This window comes from Phyllobates terribilis, unplaced genomic scaffold, assembly GCF_046119375.1.
Source record: "Phyllobates terribilis strain yellow unplaced genomic scaffold, ASM4611937v1 Scaffold_7__3_contigs__length_470593459, whole genome shotgun sequence".
NCBI classification, from domain to species: domain Eukaryota; kingdom Metazoa; phylum Chordata; class Amphibia; order Anura; family Dendrobatidae; genus Phyllobates; species Phyllobates terribilis.
In genome coordinates, this window is record NW_027362767.1 from 79103830 (window position 1) to 79126607 (window position 22778).

At 40.4% G+C, this 22778-nt stretch overlaps 1 protein-coding gene across 3 annotated transcripts in view; it reads right to left on the bottom strand.

Annotated features, from left to right (window-relative positions):
• Positions 1-2284: 2284 nt before the first annotated feature.
• Positions 2285-22778, bottom strand: part of MIDEAS (mitotic deacetylase associated SANT domain protein) — a 103396-nt gene continuing 82902 nt past the window's right edge. For 2 of the 3 annotated variants that reach the window (XM_073638844.1, XM_073638843.1), the window contains exons 3-13: positions 17338-17619; positions 15847-16183; positions 15441-15501; positions 12952-13079; positions 11324-11430; positions 10991-11066; positions 10767-10855; positions 9401-9553; positions 7375-7533; positions 5584-5762; positions 2285-4380 (exon numbers count right to left, since the gene is read on the bottom strand). In XM_073638844.1, coding sequence (XP_073494945.1) covers positions 4146-4380; positions 5584-5762; positions 7375-7533; positions 9401-9553; positions 10767-10855; positions 10991-11066; positions 11324-11430; positions 12952-13079; positions 15441-15501; positions 15847-16183; positions 17338-17619 — 1806 coding nt within the window. In that variant the 3' untranslated portion in view covers positions 2285-4145. The remainder of the gene's footprint in view (positions 4381-5583; positions 5763-7374; positions 7534-9400; positions 9554-10766; positions 10856-10990; positions 11067-11323; positions 11431-12951; positions 13080-15440; positions 15502-15846; positions 16184-17337; positions 17620-22778) is intronic. The other variant, XM_073638845.1, reaches the window with a different exon arrangement.

Here is a 22778-nt window from a genome sequence, read left to right on the forward strand (position 1 = left end):
GGAGCCTAAATCCACATTATTGTATGCACCATCATGTGGCAGAAGGCCCAGACTGGCCCTTAGCTGACCGCCTGCAGAATACATTGCTCGTAATTCAGCCCTAAATGACAAGCATGCCTCTTATGAGGTGTCGTGAAGGTGGTAGTCTGGCATGGCTGGATGATGGCCCTTATGGAGGCTGTAATGGCAGCTTGGTTAACGCCAAGTTTCCCAAAAGTTGTTTGAAGAATATGATGAATTATCGTGCGAGGATCACTTACTTTTTTTAAATTTCTTGGTGAAGAAATGGATTAGAATGTGCCAAATTAAATAAGGGGTGCACAGACATCTTTGACTGTCCTTAAACAAAAAAAAAATGAAATTGACACCTTTTATGAGCAGGCATAGATTTACACACACACCCACACCCATTTTATGGTCTCACCATTTTTTTCCGCTATTTTTTTACTTTGGAATCTGCACAATTTTGTTGCATTTATTGATTTGCGCCAATTTTTGGAACAGTTTACAAAGACTGGTGCAAATGATTAAAGACAATGAATGAAATGTATAAAAGATTTTGCTTCTTGGTGATTTCCAGTTTTTAGGAACAAAAACGCAAGTTAACTTTACATTACTGTACTTGGCACTGTGAGCATAAAAATCTGAAAAAATAAAAAAGAATCTAAATTATTGAAGAGATTATCTAGGATTAGAAAAATATGATCATTTATTGCAGAAATGGTTCTACACTTGTCCATGACTTTCTGCTATTGCAGATCACCAGAGATAAAACGATTTACCCGTGGACTCGCGTGATGCTGTGATTTGGAATAAAGTCCGCCCATTTTTCTAATCCAAGACAATTAATCTAATAGGGGGAGTTTTTGGAGATTTTTCTTTTCCCAAAAAGGGTATTTGAATTATGTTTTTGCAGCCTTTTGATTTGACCATTCCTACCAATTCCACCAGGATCCACTTCAAAAGACACAACATGCGCTCCCCCCCCTATCAGGCATTTTAGGGTACTGTGCACGAGGCATATTTTTGAGAAGCCGGCATATCCGCATCGTTTTTGAAACGGAAGATGTCGGCAGTTCATCTGTAAGATAGTGGCGACTTCCGAGTGGAAGCCACCTGAAGAATGGAGTGGTCACTTCTTGTAGCCCCTTCATGGCTTTCGAAGCCTGAAGAGGTTAAAAGAAGTGAGAAAAAAGGAAGAACATGTGCACAGTGCAAGTAGTTTTGACAGTTCACATGTTCATTCTTTTCAGCATTTTTTGCAGGCGGAATCCACCTGAAAGACGTCATGTTCACATAACCTTACAAAATGTAGGGGGAAAAAACCCTCAAACTCAAACAGCAAAAAGGATCTGAATAGAAAAAAAAAAAAAGTGTTTTCCCAGAGTTTGATTTTAAAATTCTCTTCAAAAATAAAAATGTAAATCTGCGCCAAAAAAATTCCATAAAAAAACCCTTCTGTGTGAACATTGCCTGTCTTTGGAAGATGTTTTTGACTATGGAAAAGTAAAGAATCGCAACACAACTTCCCTGATAATTATCAATGGACGAATTATTACAATACTGCATTTTATAGGCCACCATTAATACCAAATTTTAAGTTCATGCATTTATAATGAATACATCAATTAAAAAAAAAAATAGGCAGTCATTATATCAAGTGTCAATCACTCTCTCCAAAAAAGTATCAACAGGTACAGATTGTCTCTGAAGCATATAAAGATTATACTTTTACAAAACAGAGTAAATGTCGCTTTGTACATATAGTGTATATACATTGTCTTTTTTCTTTCCATTATAGAGCTATAGACATTTTATCATAAATTGTTAAAAAATATAGAACTCTTATGTGTAAGGTTGTGCTGTAAAGTAAATTCACACATTCTTTAAAACGCAAACCAAGTTAGCATAAGTGCATCACGTAATATTACAAGTTTATCTTGCTGCATTGAACAGCACATGTCGTGTAAACTCTGTAGAGGCGGCCACTATAAAGGCATCCAAATGCAAGCCAGGAACTCCCTTGGACCAGTAACACACTTTTTATGGCCCAAAAAAATCCAAATTATTTTATAGTAATTTTTATTTATTTTTGGGTACTTTTATTTTTTTAATTTAAGGTAAACCTGTAATTTCTCTTTTAAGTGAATATCAGATATCTCCATAATAAAACATTTTTTGAGTATTCTTTCCCTCTAGAATTCCTCCTGGAAGTACATCAATATATTTGACAACAAAGTGCTTCCATTCCTTTTTTTCCCCTTTCTTTCTTTTATACACACACACACACACACACACACACACACACACACACTGTATGCCCCTACGCTGACACTTTTGACAAAAATTGGACAGTCTCCATGTATAGGGTCATCGACAAGAGGAATAATGGACCCAGTTAATGATTATTTATGCATTTCTAAAGAGAAATAATGTAGAGTTCAAAAGCAAGATGCTCCAGAATTGTTATTTTACAAGAAATAGAAAGCTAGATTGTGAGGAGAGTTAATGAATAGTTGAGGGTTTTTTTTTTTTAGCCTTAAAGGGAATCTGTCAGCAGATTTTTGCTATGTAACCTCATCAGCATGTTGTAGGGTCAGAGAGCCTGATTCCAGCAATATGTCACTTAGTTTACTGAGTGCAATAGTAGTGATACAATCACAGTTGTCTCTGCTGCAGATCTAGCAGAGATCTGAATGCTGAGCTGTGTAGAACTCCGCCCACATCACTGATTGTACACTGTATATTGACAGAAAGTGGCCAATCAGTGGTGGAGGTGGGGTTAGACCAGGAGGCACGGGACATTAGTCCTGTAGGGAGTGATACATCGCTGGAATCGGGGGTCTCTGCCCCTACAATATGCTGCTATCAGAATTGCAGTTCAAACAGTACAAAGAAAGGTTATATATATATATATGTATCATAAAATTGTACTGTTTCTCTAGTCCTTTTCGGGAGCAGGCACAAGAAAGCCAAAACTTTGAAGAAGAAAATAAAAAAAAACCACATACATACATACATACATACATACATACATATATATACACACACATACATATTTAAATTTATTTTTTTTGTATATATATTTTTATTACATAAAAAAAATATGGACAATATATCTATTTTTATTCATCTTTTAGATCATTTATTTTTTCAAAAGTTTCAGTTTTCTTTTACCTGCCCTCAAAAAGGAGTAGACAAACAATACAGATGTTGCAGGTTTCAGACACTTACACACTAAGAATAAGCCTCAGATTGGATGGGTTGATCAATCTATCCTCCCACGCGTTTTATTTATTTATTTTTTTTACATTGGCAGGTTGCATTATCATATGATTGGCCAGTATAATGGCTGCCTCTAATGTGCTCCTTAGGCAGAGGGCTACAAGGCACACTTGATCACACAGATCTTGCTCTGATTGAACAGTCACTCCCAACATTTTTGGCAGCTTGCAATTATGCTGCAGTGAAGAAAGAGCCATAATGTCAGGCTGACCCAGATTAATGAGGATGTATCCCTGTAAGACGATTTGGGGAGCACTGCGACACACGTCAGGGTAGTATCGCAAACAACGTTGCACTTTCACCGCTGTCTGAATAGCCCTTTTGTTTTACCATATTGAAATATTTCAGTATTGGTGCTCGTAAAATAAAATGTCAAACTTTTGTAGTAGCGCACTCATGGGTTTGTGCAAAATTTCACATTGCTAAACAGTGAACGCTACTAAATAAAAATACAAATGAATCAATTGCACTTTACACAGTGACGCGATACCAAAGCAAGATCCACAACAGAAATGTTTCTTCGAGAAGTCTCCTTTTTGCAGTTTTCAAAAGGAAAGAAGTCAAGTCATGGCTTGCAGAATTCTTTTTTTTTTCTTTATGTAACTTGTCTTTACAGGAACAAAGATAGGATAGAAAATATGTATTTACTTTCCAAAAAAAGACACGATACACTGTAGACCATTTACCAAATAAATAGTTAATTTAAGAAGATAAAAAGTCCAGAGTCCACGATAAACTGTTCGGCAATTTGATCCTTGCAGAAATTGCAACATTCATTTACAAAAAAAAATTAATTGTAGGAAGAAGGTGAAGGGAATGAAGCGAGGTTCCAGCCTCACTGCGCCAGCGGAGCGCTCCAGTTATATCTCACCATCATCTGAACTGTCACAGCTCTCACTGGTGCTGCTAGTGATGCTCCCGCTGTCACTGCTGCTCCCGCTGTCACTGCTCTCTAGCTGACGGGATCTCGCATGTAAAGCCGCTCTAGCGGCGGCCGCTGCTGCCGCCTCACTCTGCTTCTGGGCTGCTGCTTTCTTTTCCTGTTCCGCGTGGCTCTTCATGTGTGCACTGCGGCTTTTTACTTTAGTGAAGACCCTGGAAGGAAAAAAAAGTACAGTATTGAGATTTGTTGTGCATTACCGAATATCAAAAGGTCACGTCACCTTTTAGTAATCTGCTTATATTGTGTCTTGAGCCTACAAAGGAGCTTAATTTATTGCAAAGCCTAGCCTAAAGGGACTACTGGACAGCCCCTTATCGATGGCCCAAGGATGAAAAAAAAAAAAATATCGAAGTGTTTTTTTGTTGTTTTTTTTTACCATTTTTAAACTTAACATTGAGCTATTGAGTAGGGTTTGTCCAGTAATAGACATGGTCCAAACATTGAAGTTACTGGGGGGTTATATTAATAGCAGGAAAAAGGAAAAAATATCCAGCACTCTTGAAAAATGAAAACTAGTTTTTATTGGTACAAAAATTCCATAAATGTTATAGCACATGAAGGAGGAACAAAAACTGAAACGTTTCGAACAGAAAAAAAAAAATTGTGTTTGAAACGCGTCAGGTTTTTGTTCTTCCTGCCATGTGCTAACATTTTTTTTATACCAATAAAAACTAGTTTTCATTTTTCCTATACAAGAGTGCTGGATATTTTTTCTTTTCTTGCCTACTGATCATGCCGTATCGGATGCGTGCACCTGTTTTTTGGCGAGTTGGCCGTCTCCTTCTTATTACCATATTAATAGAAGTTATAAAACCCTACGGAGATGTCCGGCCATAAATGAATGGTTAGAACTAGGAGAAATCTTATTTTTATTTGCAAGAATCCCTTAAAAAATTGCAGTGAAGACAGATCTATAAAAAGGTCAAACCTAAAGGGTTGTCAAGACCACTCATGTCATATCTCCAGAAAGCTGTTGACACGCTTGCGCGATCAACAGGCAGCATGAAAATGGCCTGTTCTAATAAATAAGACGTGCATGATACCTGCCAATTGGAGACACGTACCAGCAGGTATGAGTAGATGAGACGTGGTCAGCACCACTCACTTCTGGTGGAGAAGTGAGCGGAGCTGGACAAGCCCTTTAGAAGAATGGAGACCTGCCATGAACCCTTTGCAGTATGAGGTTATCACTTGGTGGAAGGTGCGGGCAGCCACAGATTTCTGCTTCACAAAGAGGAGGCCCTAGATAAAATCCAATGGATTGCCGTGGACAAAAGTCATCCACAATTGGACAACTACTACTCAAAAGAGTTTTTATTACTTTAGAATCATGCAATACATCACTTGCTACTCACCTGCCACATTTTTTACATGGGAAAGTGCCCTCTTGTGCTGGAGGCTTGTTTGCATTCTCAGCTTTTTTTGCATCATCTCCAGGAATACTCGCCTTTGGTCTTCGCCCCCTTGGCTTGGGGGTCTTTACTGTTAATGAGATGTCCGGGTCTTGATTTCTTAAGATGAGTGTATCATTTGACTGAGAGAAAATAGACAAAGTTATCCGTATGAATATCTGAACTAGATTTTTTTTTTTTTTTTTTTTGTAGTCTGTAAGAATAAAATGGATCATCTCACAAGAATCTATTGTAACCCATCATCTTCTAAAAGTCACAGTGATAGAGTCCTGTTCTTAATACATAGAAAACAATTTCTGTAGCAATTAAATATCATCACTAACCAGCCTACAAATGTAGACCTTTAAAAAGGGAAAATTATGAAAAATAGGCACGTACATCAGACCAGCACATGCCCTCCCATATTACCTTCTACTAGCTACATTTCCCATCACACCAGGCAGAAATCCAATTCATTTCGCTTGGAGGATTAACGTGATTATTTTTGGATCATACTTTTTGCAACACCTTGCCAACTGGGCAACATATGGTTGGTAGTCTATCATCATACAATCTTGCAGAAGACATGTGAGATGACATGTCCTTACGCAGCTACGAAATCCAATGTTATGTAGTTAGGGCTACAGCAGTAGACGACACTGCAAATAGTAGTAAAATAGCGTAGCCTTAAAGGGGTTGTCCGACCTTTGGTTACAAGTCTGCAGTCGATCTGTGTGACTACAGACTTGTGAATCCTCACATCGCGCGCACTGAGAACATTCCCCAGTTTCGGGAGTAGCGGGCACATGACCGCAAATATGACATTTATATACCTGCAGTCACGCGCCAACTAGACTTGCTTGGCACTCGCTGAATGCAAATGTATTGAGAGAGGCCTGACAAAGCCTAGTCGGAATGTAGCTTCGGGTATGCATACTTGCTGTCTCATGACTGTCAGCTCCCAGTGCCGCAGAATCCTCACAACGTGCAGTGTGCGTGACGTAAGGATTCACAAATCTGCAATTACATAGCTTGACCACAGAATTTTAGCCTAATGTTGGACAACCCCTCTAAAGAGGAGCTTTAACCAAAGTTTTTATGTTGAGCTGGATACATGATGTACTATTGGCTGCGGAACAGAATAAATAAACTTTGGGTGCGTGCACTCTATATCTATCTCTCTATCTATCTATGTACACACACACACACACACACACGTGTGTTTACATACATGTATAGAATATTTGGTTATTTTTTCTTTATTTAGCCTCTCCGTTGTGAAGATATTAGCAAAGTATTTGACACCTGATGAGTTAACTTTTTAGTTTTATTCCGTTCTGCAGACACCATTACATCATTTACCCAGCTCAATATGAAACATTGGGTGAAAGGTCCTCTTTAGATATCTGAGACTTACCTATCCTACCGAAAGTATAGTAATAAAGTTTCGAGACGATCTTTGGGTCACCCATTAATCCTGAGCATCAAGTGACCACAGAGCAAATTTACTGCTGCGTCCCCATTTAAGTTTGGTCTCTTCGGACAATGACCAGTTATAAATCCTCAGGAGATGTCATAATTTTATAACTGAGAAACTAGAACTGCCTGCTCCACCCGTTTGTATTGGAGTGCAGGGTCTCGGGACATCTTCAAACCCCCACCTATTAGATCTTTAAAACATTTCCTATGAATACACATAAATATCTGTCTATGATTGAAGTACCCTTCGTCCAGTAAATTTTTGAGAGTTCTTACTATTTCACTAGCTTGTAAAGTTTGTGTAACTTTTGTTTGGGAAGCCATCTTCTTCTTTTCATCCTCCTCTTCCGTTGCAGCATGCACATTATTTTCCACCTCTGTATCATTGCCTTCCGTGTTTTGGGGAGGAATACCTGGTCCAAGTCGCTGAGAACTCTATCATTTAAAGAATAAAAAAGAATCACAAGGTCGTAGTTAGGCCTGAAGGACATGTTTGGCACATGTAATACACTATGGTTTTCCTAGTGGAGGGGCTAAGGAGGCCGCACCCAATACTGGAGATTCTCTCTCCTTATCCTAGTATTATAAGATATAGGTATCAAAAGCAAGTCCTTAGTCTAGCCAAGAGGGTAAGGCAATAAAATCTTTAATTTTTCAATAGCCATGAAAAGAATTCCAAAACGGACACAAAACCAACGCGTTTCGAGCGGTTTAACAGGTTTTTTTTTTTATACCATAATTAAGAGCAGACAGGCTGCTCGAAACGCGTAGGTTTTGTACCTAATTTTTTCATGAGGTTGCTCTGCTGGAATTCTTTTTATGGCTACTGAAAAATATAAAATATTTTATTGCTTTATCCTCGTAGCTGGATGAAGGACTTGTTTTTAAAGCCTAAAATTGGAACGCTACCCAGGAGCGTAGTCTGTGCCTGGAATAGCGAGTATTCACGCCTGGTAAGCTGGTTTCTCTGTTTTATTCTAAAATATTACTTTCGCTTGGAGAATCATTATGCACAAAAAAATCCATTAATTTAAAAAAATGTAAAAAAAATCTCCGTACACGCTGCTCTGCTCAGAGGGGACGCTCTGTTTTAATTGACGGGAGCACAGCTTCCAACAACTGTTTTTTGTGCAATACTGCATTTTATTACTTTATCATAAAAGCAGTGCTGAGAACAATCACAATAACACAAAAGTATTTTTGTATTATTTTTGTTATGAATATCTTTTAATGATACTCAAACTTTATACTCTTTTTAACCAATTTTGAACTCTGCTTCCTCCTATTTATCAATAACACAAAAGTAGTAGGACTTAGGTGTGTGGCTTTTTTTTGCCGCTTGGTGATGACAGTTTGACATTGGCATTTCTTCTCTACAGATTTCTCAGGTATTAGGGACTCAGACATCACAGGACTTCAAGCGATTAACACCACCCTGGCATTAATGAAGTGCAACAGGACAGAGAGCAGATGTGTAAGAGGAGCTCCTGGCCATCACACTCCCTCCTCTACGTGGGCACAAACCACATGCAGCACTTGGCACGCACCTGGCTCCCACCCAGGGGGACGGGATTTACAACACTTGGTACATCAGTTTGACTCCGAAATGGTGCATTGCTTTAAAGAAACCAAACTTTAAGAAGCCAGCAACTAGTCCAAGTCAGGTTCCCAGCGGCTGCTCTCTGCCCCCATCCTCTAGACCGACAGGTCTCTCCTTATACTAGCTCATAGGGAGAGACCTATCAGTCTAGGGGAGCGAGGCAGGGTGAAGCTGCCTGGCATGGGCTTCTTAACTAGTCATCCTAGTCTCATGGTCGCCAGCCACCATATGTGGAAATGCTGCAATGTTTCAGAGTGAAACACCCATGGCTACAATCACATTCCCAGTGTCAGATTCCTTCTACCAGAGGTTCAAAAGGGGATTTCAGGTATAGGATACGCTTTTTTTTTTTTTTTTTTTTTTTTTTTAGGATATGCATTATACAATCCGCCCAATGACTTAAATGGAAACCGTGTAATGCTACATTTCCCCAGTGGTGACGCTACAACAAAACAAACTAATTAATTGTCAAACTCAGGATGCATTGATCACTTCATTATTGGGGTACGCTTCTCATGAAAATTATTTATCCAAACAGGCACCTTTTTAGTTCACCAACACCGCTCCACACGTCTAATGTTTGACATCACAACAGAACTTGGGATAAAATGACCACATTTCTATTTTAAAGTCTGAATGTTAAAAGATTTTTCGCCATCAACATTTTTAACTGAAGTATCATTGCTTAGATAAAAGTAATACCTTAATATCAATCTCAGAGTCCTCTCTGGGGTTTTTCTCATCAGCCAACGCTTCTACATCTCCGAATATCAGCATGCCGTTGCGTCCTATCTTCACCTGCTTCTTGTAGGTGTAGTAAAACTCTACACATTGAGCCACAGTTTTGGTTTTAATCTGGAATATCCACATCAGATGTGGTTAGTTCACGTGTACAAGTAGTGCAAGTATTCTGCACGAGTACGGTTCACTATTTGGATGTTTCCACATTAAGTTAAGTGACGAATTGCAACTCCACAGACAGACGGATATATTTAGGGAGTTTAGTCACTTGGGTAGCAATCACTTTTTCAGATTTTAAGCAACCTATCCAATAGTGGGTAACCCAAAATGTAGAAGCATATGGGGTTCAATCATCATAGCAGGAGTACAATCGTGCCGTAGAGCCCAATTCTCACTATGTATAATGTACAGAACATCATAAAGGTAAAAAAAATAAAGAAAGTTTCTTGTATTGATGTGCATTGATTATTACTTAGAACACTGAATATGTATTAAGAGCAGACAAATCAGGTCTCTACCTTTGTGTGCTTAAGGACCCAAAATCTAAATTTGAATTAATGGGAGGGAGGGGGGTCCGCCGACAGTAGTGCTCATGTCAGTTGGATGTGCGTTTGAGGACTCACATTCAGCTGAAAAGTATTACAGCACAAAGACCCGCCGGCTCCCTGCACGGAAATACATGACACTGGGCCAATCAGATGGTGGCAGCTGGCATCAGAGTGCCCGTCAGGGGTGGAGTGTCAGCTGCCGTCTCCTGCATCGGCCATAGAAGAGGATGCCACGGTTTGTGGAAACAGAGGACGGTAAGAAAAAAAAAATTCTAATGGTGTTGGATTGGAATGGGGAACATTATTACTGGAAAGGGCTCAGGATGAGGACAGTATACCAGGAAGGGGCCCAGGATGGGAGACATTATACCAGGCTAGGGGACAGTATACCAGGAAGGGGCCCAGGATGGAAGACATTATACCAGGGTGGGGAACATTGTACAAGGAAGGTGCCCAGATAGGAGATATTATACCAGGCTAGGGGACATTATACCAGGAAGGGGCCCAGGATGGGAGACATTGTACCAGGAAGGAGCCCAGGATGGGGGACATCATTATATTGGAGGTGGGGGGAGTGGTGAACCCATGTTTTCATGGCATCTATAACACTACAAGGGCCCATAAATCCGACCAACGATTTTGCAGTAAGAATTTTTTTTTTTTTTTTTTTTAATAAAATAAAAAAATCTGTCTATATATACACACATATACATTTTTTTTATTGCACATACTTTATTTTTTATTTACATGGGGGAACATATTTGCAGCCGGCTACATACCAATTTCTGAACCAGCAGAAAGTCCTTCTTGTAAATGGCCATTCCCTTGTTGAAGAGTCTCTTCTCATTTACAGACCACCTGTCTGACCCTGGACAGAACAATACATAAGTTATATAATAATGTGAGTCAACACATTGAACTGTTGCAACAACAGCAAAGAATAATTAAGAGGCAATTTGCCAAAAAGTCCAACTGCCTAACCCAGACACTTCTTTCTCCTTACCAGAGTAATGATAGTTTTCTAAGTGATGGCCTTTGTGTCTTTTTGGCTTCTTCAATAGCAGCTTGGTAAGAGCGGCCTGTAAAGAGAAGGGACATAGGAATTAAATAGTTCAATGTACTGTAATTTTCAGCAATCAAAGCTTAAATTACACTAATGCCACATATACAGTAGTTTTATGTATCTTACTTTCATTTTTTTTTTTTGCAACATTTTTAGAGTTTATTTTCATTCTTGAAGAAATATTTATTTCAAAATTAGGATCTGGTTTATTCATTTATTAGAAAAAAAAATTAAAATTTTTTATTTTTTTATTATGACGGAGCACAGACTTACCAAAATGTTCCCCTTAGACTCGTAAAGGTAATGAAGTGCTAGCTCCTGATTGGTGCCACCACCCGGTAAGATACTGGAACAGGCGGCTGTCAGCAACTGCTCAACTGCTGGTGGGAAAACAGGGACCATTAGGAACAATAGCATAGACCGTTCTCAATAGACCATAGACGGCTTATACATAGATTAGAGTCAGCCATATTTGGAGCAGCGGTGCCTATATACAGAGAAGCGGAGATCACAGCTATATCTAACATGCATTCTCTGATTGCACTATTATTTTAATAGGAAATGGGTATTACAACCAATTGGGCAACAAAAAGTCCGGATGTTATGTCTACTGATACCTGCCGGGACGCACATGTGATGGGCATCATGCACCTGTATAGTCAATTAGACAGGTGTACAATGCCTGTGGATCGCGCTGGCTTCCCAGCAGGTATCAGTATATGTCTTCACCAACTCTGCTAACCTCCCGATATGTGAGCAGAGCTGGAAGGGAAAAAAAAAAAAAAAATTAAGCTTACTACATTATAATAAGACACAAGAGACATCACGGTGCATAAACACTGCAGCTACAAAGAGGTAAATGAAGGATGCGGCAATGCTGCACCTGGCTGCGACCCAATTATTAAGATTGTATCCTTCAATATGGAGATTCCGAATACGGAATTGCTTTGACGTATAAATAATATTAATACAATAAATATTACGCAACTGTTGCAAAGCATGGAAAAAAAAAAAAACTTTCATCAAGGTAAAGCTTTTATAATATAATGTTGTCTTTATGAGGGAATCTGTCCGCAAATTTTTGCTATTTGATCTGAGTGCAGGATAATGTAGGAGCAGAGATTGCAGGGATGTGTCACTTACTAGGCTGTGTGTTGTAGTTTCAATACAATCAGTGTTTTATCAGTAGGAGATCATCATTGTAGGACTAGCTGTCACATGTCAAGCAGTCCAGCTATGTAACCCCGCCCTCCACAACTGATTGGCAGCTTCCCATGTACACTGTCAGCAAGCTGCCAATCAGTGGTGTGGGCGGGGTTACACACAGCTCAGCATTTGAGCACTGATACAGGTACAGCAGAGAAGACAGGGATTTTATCAAAACTGCAGCAAGCAGCCCAGTAAGTGACACATCACTGGAATCAGGCGCTCTGACCCTACATCATGTTGCTCTCAGATTACATAGCAAAAACTGCTGATGGATTTATTTTAAGGGTACATCCATGCAAAAATAAGAGTACCTGCAAAAGCTACATGTGGAATTGCTGTGGATGTCATCCTATGTATTGCAAAGGGTGATATCTGTAGCACAGATTGACATGTTGTGGATTTAGCATGCCACAGGTCAATTTGCACTTTGCAGATTTGACAAGTTCATCCACTTTGCTGCCACTTCAAAACACTGAAAATTTACTGTCTGAATAATACAAATGGAAAACCTGCCCTGTGTAAACCATCGCATAAACTTCTCAAACACAAGTACAGTTTGAACTCCCGGCAGCTGTGTCATGGTAGACATGCATGCTGTACAAGATAGACATGCAAGCTATATATAGAAGGATATTCCCATACAGATGGCTTGTACTTACATTTTGTATATTTTTAAATAAACTTTTGCCCACCTTGCTTATTCTCCAAATCATCCCAAGGACACCAAACCACGTCCGCTTTATATTTATCAGCAAATGCCAAACTCCTGTCTCTGAGATCCGGAATATCTGCCTGGAACCGCGCACCAATGTTAATGCGTCTAAAAAGGAAAACAGGATACAACTTAATAGTTTTACAACATATCAACTTTAATATGCCATTAACTTTAAAATGTATCAACTGTATTAATGAAAAACAGATCCTGGCAATTACAAAATAAGTGGTTAGCAAAAAAGTATAATTTTTTTTATTCTATTTTCTATACAGAATTATGGGAACAGCCATCCTGCCTAAGATGCTACTTTGTAAGCAACATCCAGTTATTTACAACAGCCACATGGACCATAGAAACCTGGGTGTCAGAATTCCAGTTGTCTTTCTACAGTTTGACCACTAGTGGCTGCTATTGTTCACCTTAATAATTACGCAGCAATCCCACTCCTTACCACTAGAGGCTGCTGTTGTGTTCTGCAATTGCCCTTTAATAAGATGGCAGATTCTGAACCTGTGGGGATGCATCTTGTTTCCCGTTTGGGCCTACTTAAAGCCGAATTGGATCTCTCACTCATTGTGTCTAGCGGTTAGCTTAGCTTCAGTCTCCAAGCTCCTGAACATTCTTTCCTAGATTGTTCTCACCTATCTACGGATTGTTTCCTAGAACTATTTTTGCTAACTACAAGAATTTCTACTACCACTTGCTGTTCTGCTTGTGCTCCTTCGGCCACTGGTTTCCAGCAGCACTATGCCATTATCGTAACACTGGGAGATTATATTTAACTTCTATGGGACATTGTTGTAAGCATGCTCTGTGAGCTATGCAGAGGTCACTGTGCAGAGAGGGAGAAAGAGTTTTAACACTCACCAAGTGTCATGAGGATACTTTCATTATAATCCTGCCAGGGGTTGCAAACGTAAAAGAAAAAAAAACAAGCAAATGGAACCAATGCTCACCCATCCCATAACAAACGCTGCCTCTCCGACAGAACTCCAGCCTTTGTTGATGGGCTCTAGATTGATGCCATTGCGGCAGCAGACAACCACTAGGCTCAGCAACTGTGCTGATGTAGATTGCTGCAGCCAGTCACCATTCTTAGTGTGCAGTCATTTGAGCGGTAGACATGACGACACAACTGCAGCCCATCAACAATGACTGGAGTATTAGCAGAGCGGCAGCACGGGACCCGGGAAGGTGAGTGCTAGTTCCGTTTCTTATTTTATAGGTCTGCAGCCATATGGACTGATACAACTTAAGAGTCCGACAATCCCTTTAAATTCATGCAGTCCCTATGAAACTGTATGTTTCCTCACCGCACCATTTTTAATATCAATGTTTTTAGAGATTGAATTGGTCTTGCGACATTCTGCAACATGTGTGACTTTTTGCATTTAAGACCCCCCAAAAAAAATATTGCTTTAACTTTGCGCAAACGTCATAAACAACTTTTGAAGAATTAGGTGCAAAAAAAAAAAAAAGCAAAAACGCCAGCAAATACCGTAAAAGAAAAAAAGAAAAAATAGCCTTAGTGTCACCATGTGTATATTTTTCATATGAATACAAAGTACCCCAGAAAATAGGAAGTGTAAAGGTCTTTTAAGCAATGTATAAAAGGGATCCTGCCCCCCCTTCACATACTTTTAGAAAATGCACAAATAATATATGATTGGAAAATACATGGGTCGTTTGTTCTGGATTCCACATGGTCACCACCTGGGACAATATAGACGGCAGTGAAAGAAGCAGACATGTCTACATGGTTTCCACTTTGTTCCAGCTGTAAAATTCTTTTATTGCAGCTTAGAATGTGTCATTATGGGCAAAGATGATATGTCTCAATCCTAATACTATACAATCGCAGCTGCTGAATAAGGGCTCAGCGATATATGAATGTGTTACAGAGACAAATTCTCCTGTGTAAATGTGTACTATATAGCTTTTCTTTGTCCATGCACAGTGTACATAATGTAATTTCTTTTAGAAAAACTTTTACATTTATTAATACTTAAAATCTAGAAAGGTTTGTAATGATACATAACTCAGCTCTGCTGTATGTCTAAACTGTAGCGGTCAGTCAGGAGAGGGGGCGTGTCATTTTCTCCCCTGCATGACACAGCCTGCTTATGATTGGTGAACCTCATGCAGGGGACAAAGTACACGCCCCCAGAAACAAATCTCTGTTAACGCCCGCTTGGGCTCATCATAAATTAAAACCTAAACTTTACAAGTGAATATCTCCACAACAGAGAATAAAACTTAAAAATAACTGTTTTACTCAGCTCTGCAGCCACCATTCCATGATGTGGCCAGTTTAACCTGCTCAAACTGGTGAAATTTTCTCTTAAAATGCCATAATAGGGATTATCAAAAGTTTTTTTTTTGTTGGAAACTTTCAACTGAGCTGCAGAATAAACAGTATACAAACGAGAAAATCTGAACCAAGCAACTACGTATATGCCAACTTACGGTTCAAGACTAACAGGCGTTGCTTCTGCTGTCAGTAAAGGCGGCATGTCCTCTCCACTAGCTGCAAAAAAAAATACAATTTAATTGCAAAACATATGTGCTCCATATACTGACCCAAATATATCCAAAGAAACAACTTAAATGGGTTATATGAGAATACAAACAAGGCTTTTAAAACATTACAAAATAGGTTACATAAGGAGATAAAAAAAAAAAAATTACAGCATTTACTTGAATTATAGTGAGCTGCAATACTACACCCAAGAATAAGAAGCCAATTTAACAGAAAACCTGGTCCATGTGTATTGGATCCTTTGGAAATTATGGGAAATTTGTACAGTTCTGCCACATTTAGAAACAAAAAAGAGGAAAATCAGCTCCGGATATCCAAGAATAAATCACTTACTAGATCTTAGCAGGGTTCTTGTGCTGCTTTTTGGTGTGATTGGTGGGGGCATTGAATGTGTGTTCGCAGATATGATGGCATTGAAGTAAAGTCCGGAGCCCTCACGCACAGGGCTGAGGATTGGAGGCGGTGTGTAAGGAGGCAACTCGAAGTTTTTGTCACCAACATGCTCAGGAACTCGAACCGGAGAGCGGAGGTGGCTTTGATAGGGAGTTATGTTGGCGTAAACTGGAACAACAAAGGTGCCAGACTTGGGAGGGATGAACAACGGTTCAGGCCTTGGTCGCTGCTTGGGCTTCCGGGAAGGAGTTTCTGACATCGAAGAGGTCTCATTGTTCTGCAGAGCGGTGAAGATAAGGTGTCAGCAGTATATGGCAAATTATTTTTGCTGTAAAATTATAAAAATGGACACTGCACATGGCAGCATTCTAGCTTTTCATATCAAACATCTACAGGCCATCAATAACTCTACTTCTATGTAAAGCCACCTTCATCCAGCAATGACTTGGCCCTTCCTGCATGTAATATTTTACCAGTTAGAACTTAATATTGTAACATGCAGGTAACTTGGGGCCAAATAAAAGCAGCCATAGAAAGCCACCGGACTCATCATTGATAGTTAACAAGCCACTTGCTTATTCTTGGATCCTTCGTGTCGCAACACTTTGGAAAACCAGTGTGCAATATCTTGAAGATTCCCAATTCTAAGCTCAATGGCTGTATCGTACCATGTATGGCCTGGTCAAGTGCTCGTGTGCATGACTGTTTATAATCAGACGAGTGCAATCCTGGTTTTATGCATAGCACTTGTACCTATGATATTCTATGTGGCTGTCCACATGTCCGATTTTTTGCTCTGACCTAGTGGTTCGAAGAAAAAATTGGGGACATGTTAGATTTTGATCCAAGTGTTGGATGAAAATCTGCAATTCAAGTCTATAGGTCAGTGAGAAACATCGGACTGCAGTCGGATGACATGCAAGTGCAGTCCGATTTTCACGGACTGACAGAATGGAGAAGTTAAGGAAACTTTTTTTTCTCTACACCTCAGGAAAAACTGATGCCACTCTGATCAAACTCAGATGAAAGTCTGATCAGAATAATCAGACGTTTTTTTCTTGGATAGAGAATTGTCGTGTGACCTATCCTAAGAGTAAGGGATCATCCACATGGCAATGCCACATGCACAGACCCTCATTGGAACATTGTTATTGCGGATCCATATGATGGATCTATAGGCACAGTATTTACCTCTGGGAAAACAATGGAGCAAGCCATAAAGCTTTCAAAATGTCTAATATGGCAAGGAGCATAAAGCCTTAGGCTGGCTTCATACAGTTGACATTGACGGACAGATAACAGACTGATGTACTGACTGGTCACTGATCACTACCCAAACTCAACAGCCTTCTTGACATCTATAGAATTTGTTAATAGAAACTGATGACCGTGACTCTGGCTGATTAAGAAGGTCAAAACCTCTGGGCTTACCTGTATGGCAGGCTCTGAGACACCTGGAGGACCAACCCTGTGTCGGGTCACTATAACAGTTGGCATTGAGGTAAACGGCAGCCTTTCAGATAGTACTGCTGCCCTCTGAGTCCTTTCATCATCTCTCTTTTCCCGCCCAGTATCCATTTTCACCGGTACAGATACCGGCATAACCAGGGGTCTCAATTCTCCCTCCCCTCGGGGCTTCTTAGGAGATGATGCTCTTGTAATTTCTACATTGCTTTTCAAAGTCTCATTCTTGTCTCTTAAAGTCTCATTATCCTAAAATATCAAAAAGAAAATCAAGTCAGCTTCAAGCTTTTATTCCATCGCAACCATAAAATATGTTCTGTACACAACAAAGGACGGATAACACTAGAGCGGAGTCAGATGTCAACTGGAAAAGTAATCGGAAATACCAAACCTTTAAAAAAAAGAACCAGTCAGATTAGGAATGGACAGCAGGGCTTAAAGAAGTTGTCCACTACTTGGACAAGTCTTGTTCATACCCCACGCTGGGGGACCCCAATAAAATAAAGCCTATCCTCACTTCCCATGCTGGCTCCGCTCCCGCGGTGGCACCCGATCAGTGCTGGTGTCACTGTCCCCGCCTCCTGTCGAATTGAGCATGAAGAGGAAGTCCGAAATCAGCTGCAGCCCGGACTTCCTCTTCATGTTTGATTTGTCTGAAGGTGGAGACTGACACCAGCACTGATTGGCTGCCGGCGTCACGTGTCACAACAACAGCACGGGAGTCCCGGGGAGAGCGAGTGCCGACGCCGTGGAAACTGTGCCGGCACCACGGGAACATAAGTTTATTTCATCTTGGCCAAACATTTTGATCAAGAAGGGGTTGTCCTAGTAGTGGAAAACCCCTTTAAAAGGCATTGTCAATCGAGCCCGTGGAGGTGGCACTAGATAGGGATTAATACAGAATCCGTGCACTTGCAGACCGATTTATATAAAAGATTCAAAGTTGATTTTCCCGGAAATGGACAATCCACTTGTCATCGGGAGGCAAGCGTGACATTTTCTATAAAAGTAGTCTGATGGTTGAACAACTATTGAATAATTATCTTTATAACATCACAACCATATTCGCTGGTTCAACCTGGCTATACCTAATCAATGTCACTGGGTAACAAATAACATTTTCCTGGGAATACTTTTTCTTTCACCCGACTAATAGGTTTAAAAAATAAAACATCCATCTTTCAAGTGTCTCTTTACAAACTGCCTTAGGAAAAATAAATCCCTGTATGAACACTAAAACCACAATGTGGGGCCGATCGGCTGTTGGGGCGCTGCCATCACTGTCTGCACAGTTTATGAGAAGGCTTGGAAGTCGCTGTTTTCTGCCCCATCTCATGATTGTAGGTCCTTGATGTTTTTGGAAACTCCACTTTTCACGATTATTCTGTTTTTAGGACATCATGAACACTGGTTATGTTGTATTCAAATATTAGATGCCCTGTCTACATGAGTAGTTATAATAAACAAACTACAAAATGCACCAAAATTTGTTTATATATACAGTTCTGTGCAAAAGTTCTAGGCAGGTGTAGAAACCAGGGCTGTGGAGTTGGTAAGCCAAACCTCCAACTCTGACTCCTCAATTTCCATTACTCCACGACTCCCTCATACATGACTCATGTTTAAGTTATAACTTTACTGTAACGCAGATTCAGCCCCGTAAAAGTCTAGACCCTAAGATCAGGAATAGGACAGACATTTATAGGACATTTCATAACTTTCCCAAATTCTTATGAAAAAATATTCACCACAAACTGCATTGAACTACTGTACCCAATTTATTATATATTTTAGGAGTCGGAGTCAGTCTATTTTATACCGACTCCACCAAAATGGGCTCAGAGTCCGACTCCACAGCCCCGGTAGAAACAATGCTGAAAAGTAAGAAAGGTTTAAAAAATAGAAGCGTTAGTAGTTTATATTTATCAATTACCAAAATGCAAAGTGAATTAACAAAAGGGAAATCTAACTCACATCAATATAATGATGAGACTGCCCCTTTCCTTCAAAATAGCAAATCCTTCTGTCTCTTCATGTAATCCCAGACAGACTGGATAATATTGAGATTAGGACTCTGTGGGAGCTATATATCACTTCCAGGACTTCTTGTTCTTCTTACTCTCTAAATAATTCTTAATGACATTGGCTGCATGTTTGGGGTCATTGTCCAGCTGCAGAATAAATTTGGAGCCATTCGGATGACTCCCAGAAGATCGTGCATGATGGATAAGTATATGCCTGTATTTATCAGCATTGAGGACACCAAGAAATTGGCAATATTGAGGACTGTAGATGCAGTGGTCATCTAAGGAAACAGTGCAGCAGATGAAAGACACGTTGTTACTTCCCTTCAAAATTGGAAGATGTCCAGCAGTGCCATCAGCTCAGAACTGGCAATAACTAGTGGGATCCAGCTACACCCATCTATGTCCAGAGAAATCTGTCCAGAAGTGGTGTTCATGGAAGAATTGCAGCCAAAAGCCATACCTTCAACATGGAATCAAAGCCAATCGACTCAACTAGGCATTAGATCACAAGAACTGGGGTGCAGAAAAATGTCAGCAAGTGCTCTGGACTGATGAGTCAAAATGTGAAATATTTGGCTGTGACAGAGGCAGTTTATTCGCCAAAGGGCTGGACAGCAGTACAATAATGTGTGTCTGCAGGTAACAGTGCAGCATGGTGGAGGGTCCTGCAAGTTTGCACCTACAGTTCAGCACATGGAGTTGGGGATTTGGTTAAGATTAACAATTTCCTCAATGTTGAGAAATTCAGGCAGATAGTAATTCATCAGGGAGACTTTGGATTGGCTCCAATTTTATTCTGCAGCACTACAATGACCCCCAAACATACAGCCAATGTCATTAAGGACCAACTCCAGTGTAAGATGAACAAGGAGTACTGGAAGTGATGATCCGGCTCCACAGAGCCCTGAACTCACATCATCCAGTAAGTGTGGGATCACATGAAGAAACAGAAGGATTTGCACAAGTGACATCCACAGAAGATCTGTGGCTTGTTCTCCAAGATGTTTGGAACAACCTCCCTGCTGAGTTCCTTCAAAACGATGTGCTTGTACCTAGGAGAACTGATGCAGTTGTAAAGGCAGAAGGTGGTCAATAAATATTGATATAATGTAGATTTCTCTTCTGTTCATTCACTTTATTTTTAATCAATTACCAAAATATTAAAACACTTCTTTTTTGGAAAGCATTTTTACTTTACAGATGTTTTGCTACACCTGCCTAAAACATTTTGTACAGCACAATATATATGGTCCAAGAAGATAAATCTCAAGCTCTCCATAGCAATTATATTCGTATGAAAGCAACAAATCATATGGAACCCGTTTATATAGGTTGGTGCCCCTTTAAAATGGGGTTTTCCAGGACTTTGATACTGTTGGCCTGCCTTCAATATCAGATGTGCGGTGGCTCAATTCCAGCTCCCCCAACCAATGAGGTATTTCATGAGGTCGCAATGCTCCAGTGAGATCATCAATATCAAAGTCTGAGAATGTCCCTTTAAGTGCAGTTTATCTTTTCAGACATTCCGAATAAATAAAAATTAGCAAAATTTGATTGATGTCAGTAAATCCGGACCCTTCTGATAAATGAATTGCATTTCAATGGTCACCACGGCTGCACAAAATCTCTCCCTGAACCCAGGTAAGATGTCAGTAAGAGATTGCTATATCACATGCATTATTCTTCCTTTTGGAAACGGGCCAGAAGCGTGTGAGCGCATCCTTCGCATCCTTTTCACGTGTTCCACACCACCCTGAAGTTTCATTACTGCACCTATTTATAGCCAGCAAGAAATTCAGTCTCATTCTCACATTGTAAGACAGCGAGCAATGTAATGACAGCAATGCTCAAGCTCACCAGCTTCATGGAGATATTTTTGGACGCTGTCAGTTCTGGTTGCTGTGACCCTGAGAACAGAGCCTGCTATTCTGGCTGTGATCCCAAGAACAGAAACGAGGGCTGAAATTGACTCTGGACTTGTACAATGATCAGTCATAACATTAAAACCACCAAGAATTGAGCAAGGTCCAGTCTGACCCATGAAAGCAAGGACTCTACATGATCTTTAAAAAGAACCAGTCCCCAGGTTGTCCCCCGAATAAACTAAAAGCTCTAAGCCCTCTTACACAACACTTCTGTAACGTGTATAAGCCCCCTGCTCCACCTTATACAATTCTCCCATTTGCTAATCGTTGAGGCCCATCCGATGGGAGTCACTGGTCTGTGCTCCGCGCCTCCTCTCTCGGGTCTTCCCACTGATCGACGTGAATGACATGTCCTACGTCATCCACTCGGCGATGCAAACCTCGAACCTGCGCAGTTGAAGCCTGGCGCGCTTCGTTCTGCTCTGAGGGAGCCAATAACCCATAAGTGAAGCCGGCGCATGTGCTTTACGGGACTCCACAGGGCAAAGCAAAGCGCGCCATCGCAGGTCTGTGCTTCAACTGCACCGGCTTGAGGCTTGCAGCGCCGAGTGAATGACACAGGAACACACAATGGCGCAGGCGCGCTTTGCTGTAATCTGTGGAGTCTAATGTGCATGCGCCAACTTCACTTCTGGGTCATTGGCTCCCTCAGAGCAGAACGAAACGCGCCAGTGCAGGTCTGTGCTTCAACTGCACCTGCTGGAGGTTTGCAGCGCTGGGTGGATGACACAATGTAGAAGACGTCATCCAAGGCCATCAAAGCAGGAAGGCCGGATAGTGCAAGGAGAGAGAAGGTACCAAGCACAGATCTGCGCAATCCATGGAAAGGGAGCATTATGAAAGGTATTTTCTTTGATCTGCGTGGTAGCTGGATATGCTCTCACCCAGTCATCTAGCCATCAAAATTTGGCCCTCGACATTGTCACACTCTTACCTTTTTTATTTTTTTTGCTTCAAAACCCATTAAACTTGGAGTATTGACAGATCACTTTTAGCTTAAACAGTATAATCAATGCTATTCACTTTACCCAACAGTGTTTCTATTGTCATGACTAATTTTGTATATACCTGATATTGTATGAATTGGAGTGATTGGAGTATGAAGGAGTATTGTATCAATTGGAGTGAATTGTGTGAATTGTGCACAAACTGCACGCTAATACATTATTGCAAGTATGACCCAAACGCTGGCCTAAGACCTTGGACATAAAGTTAGAGCTTCTCCAATCTAATAATATTTAAAAAAACTACCTGCCATTTGCCAGAATAGGTTTTTTTTGTTTAATGTCATGTAAATGCCGCTGTCCTCCCGAACCTGGTGTTTTCCTTTAGTTCCTGTGCCTCCCTGCTCCTGAGATACAGCCTCCTCTTCCCTGTACAGGGTGGGCCATTTATATGGATACACCTAAATTAAATGGGAATGGTTGGGGATATCAACTTCCTGTTTGTGGCACAT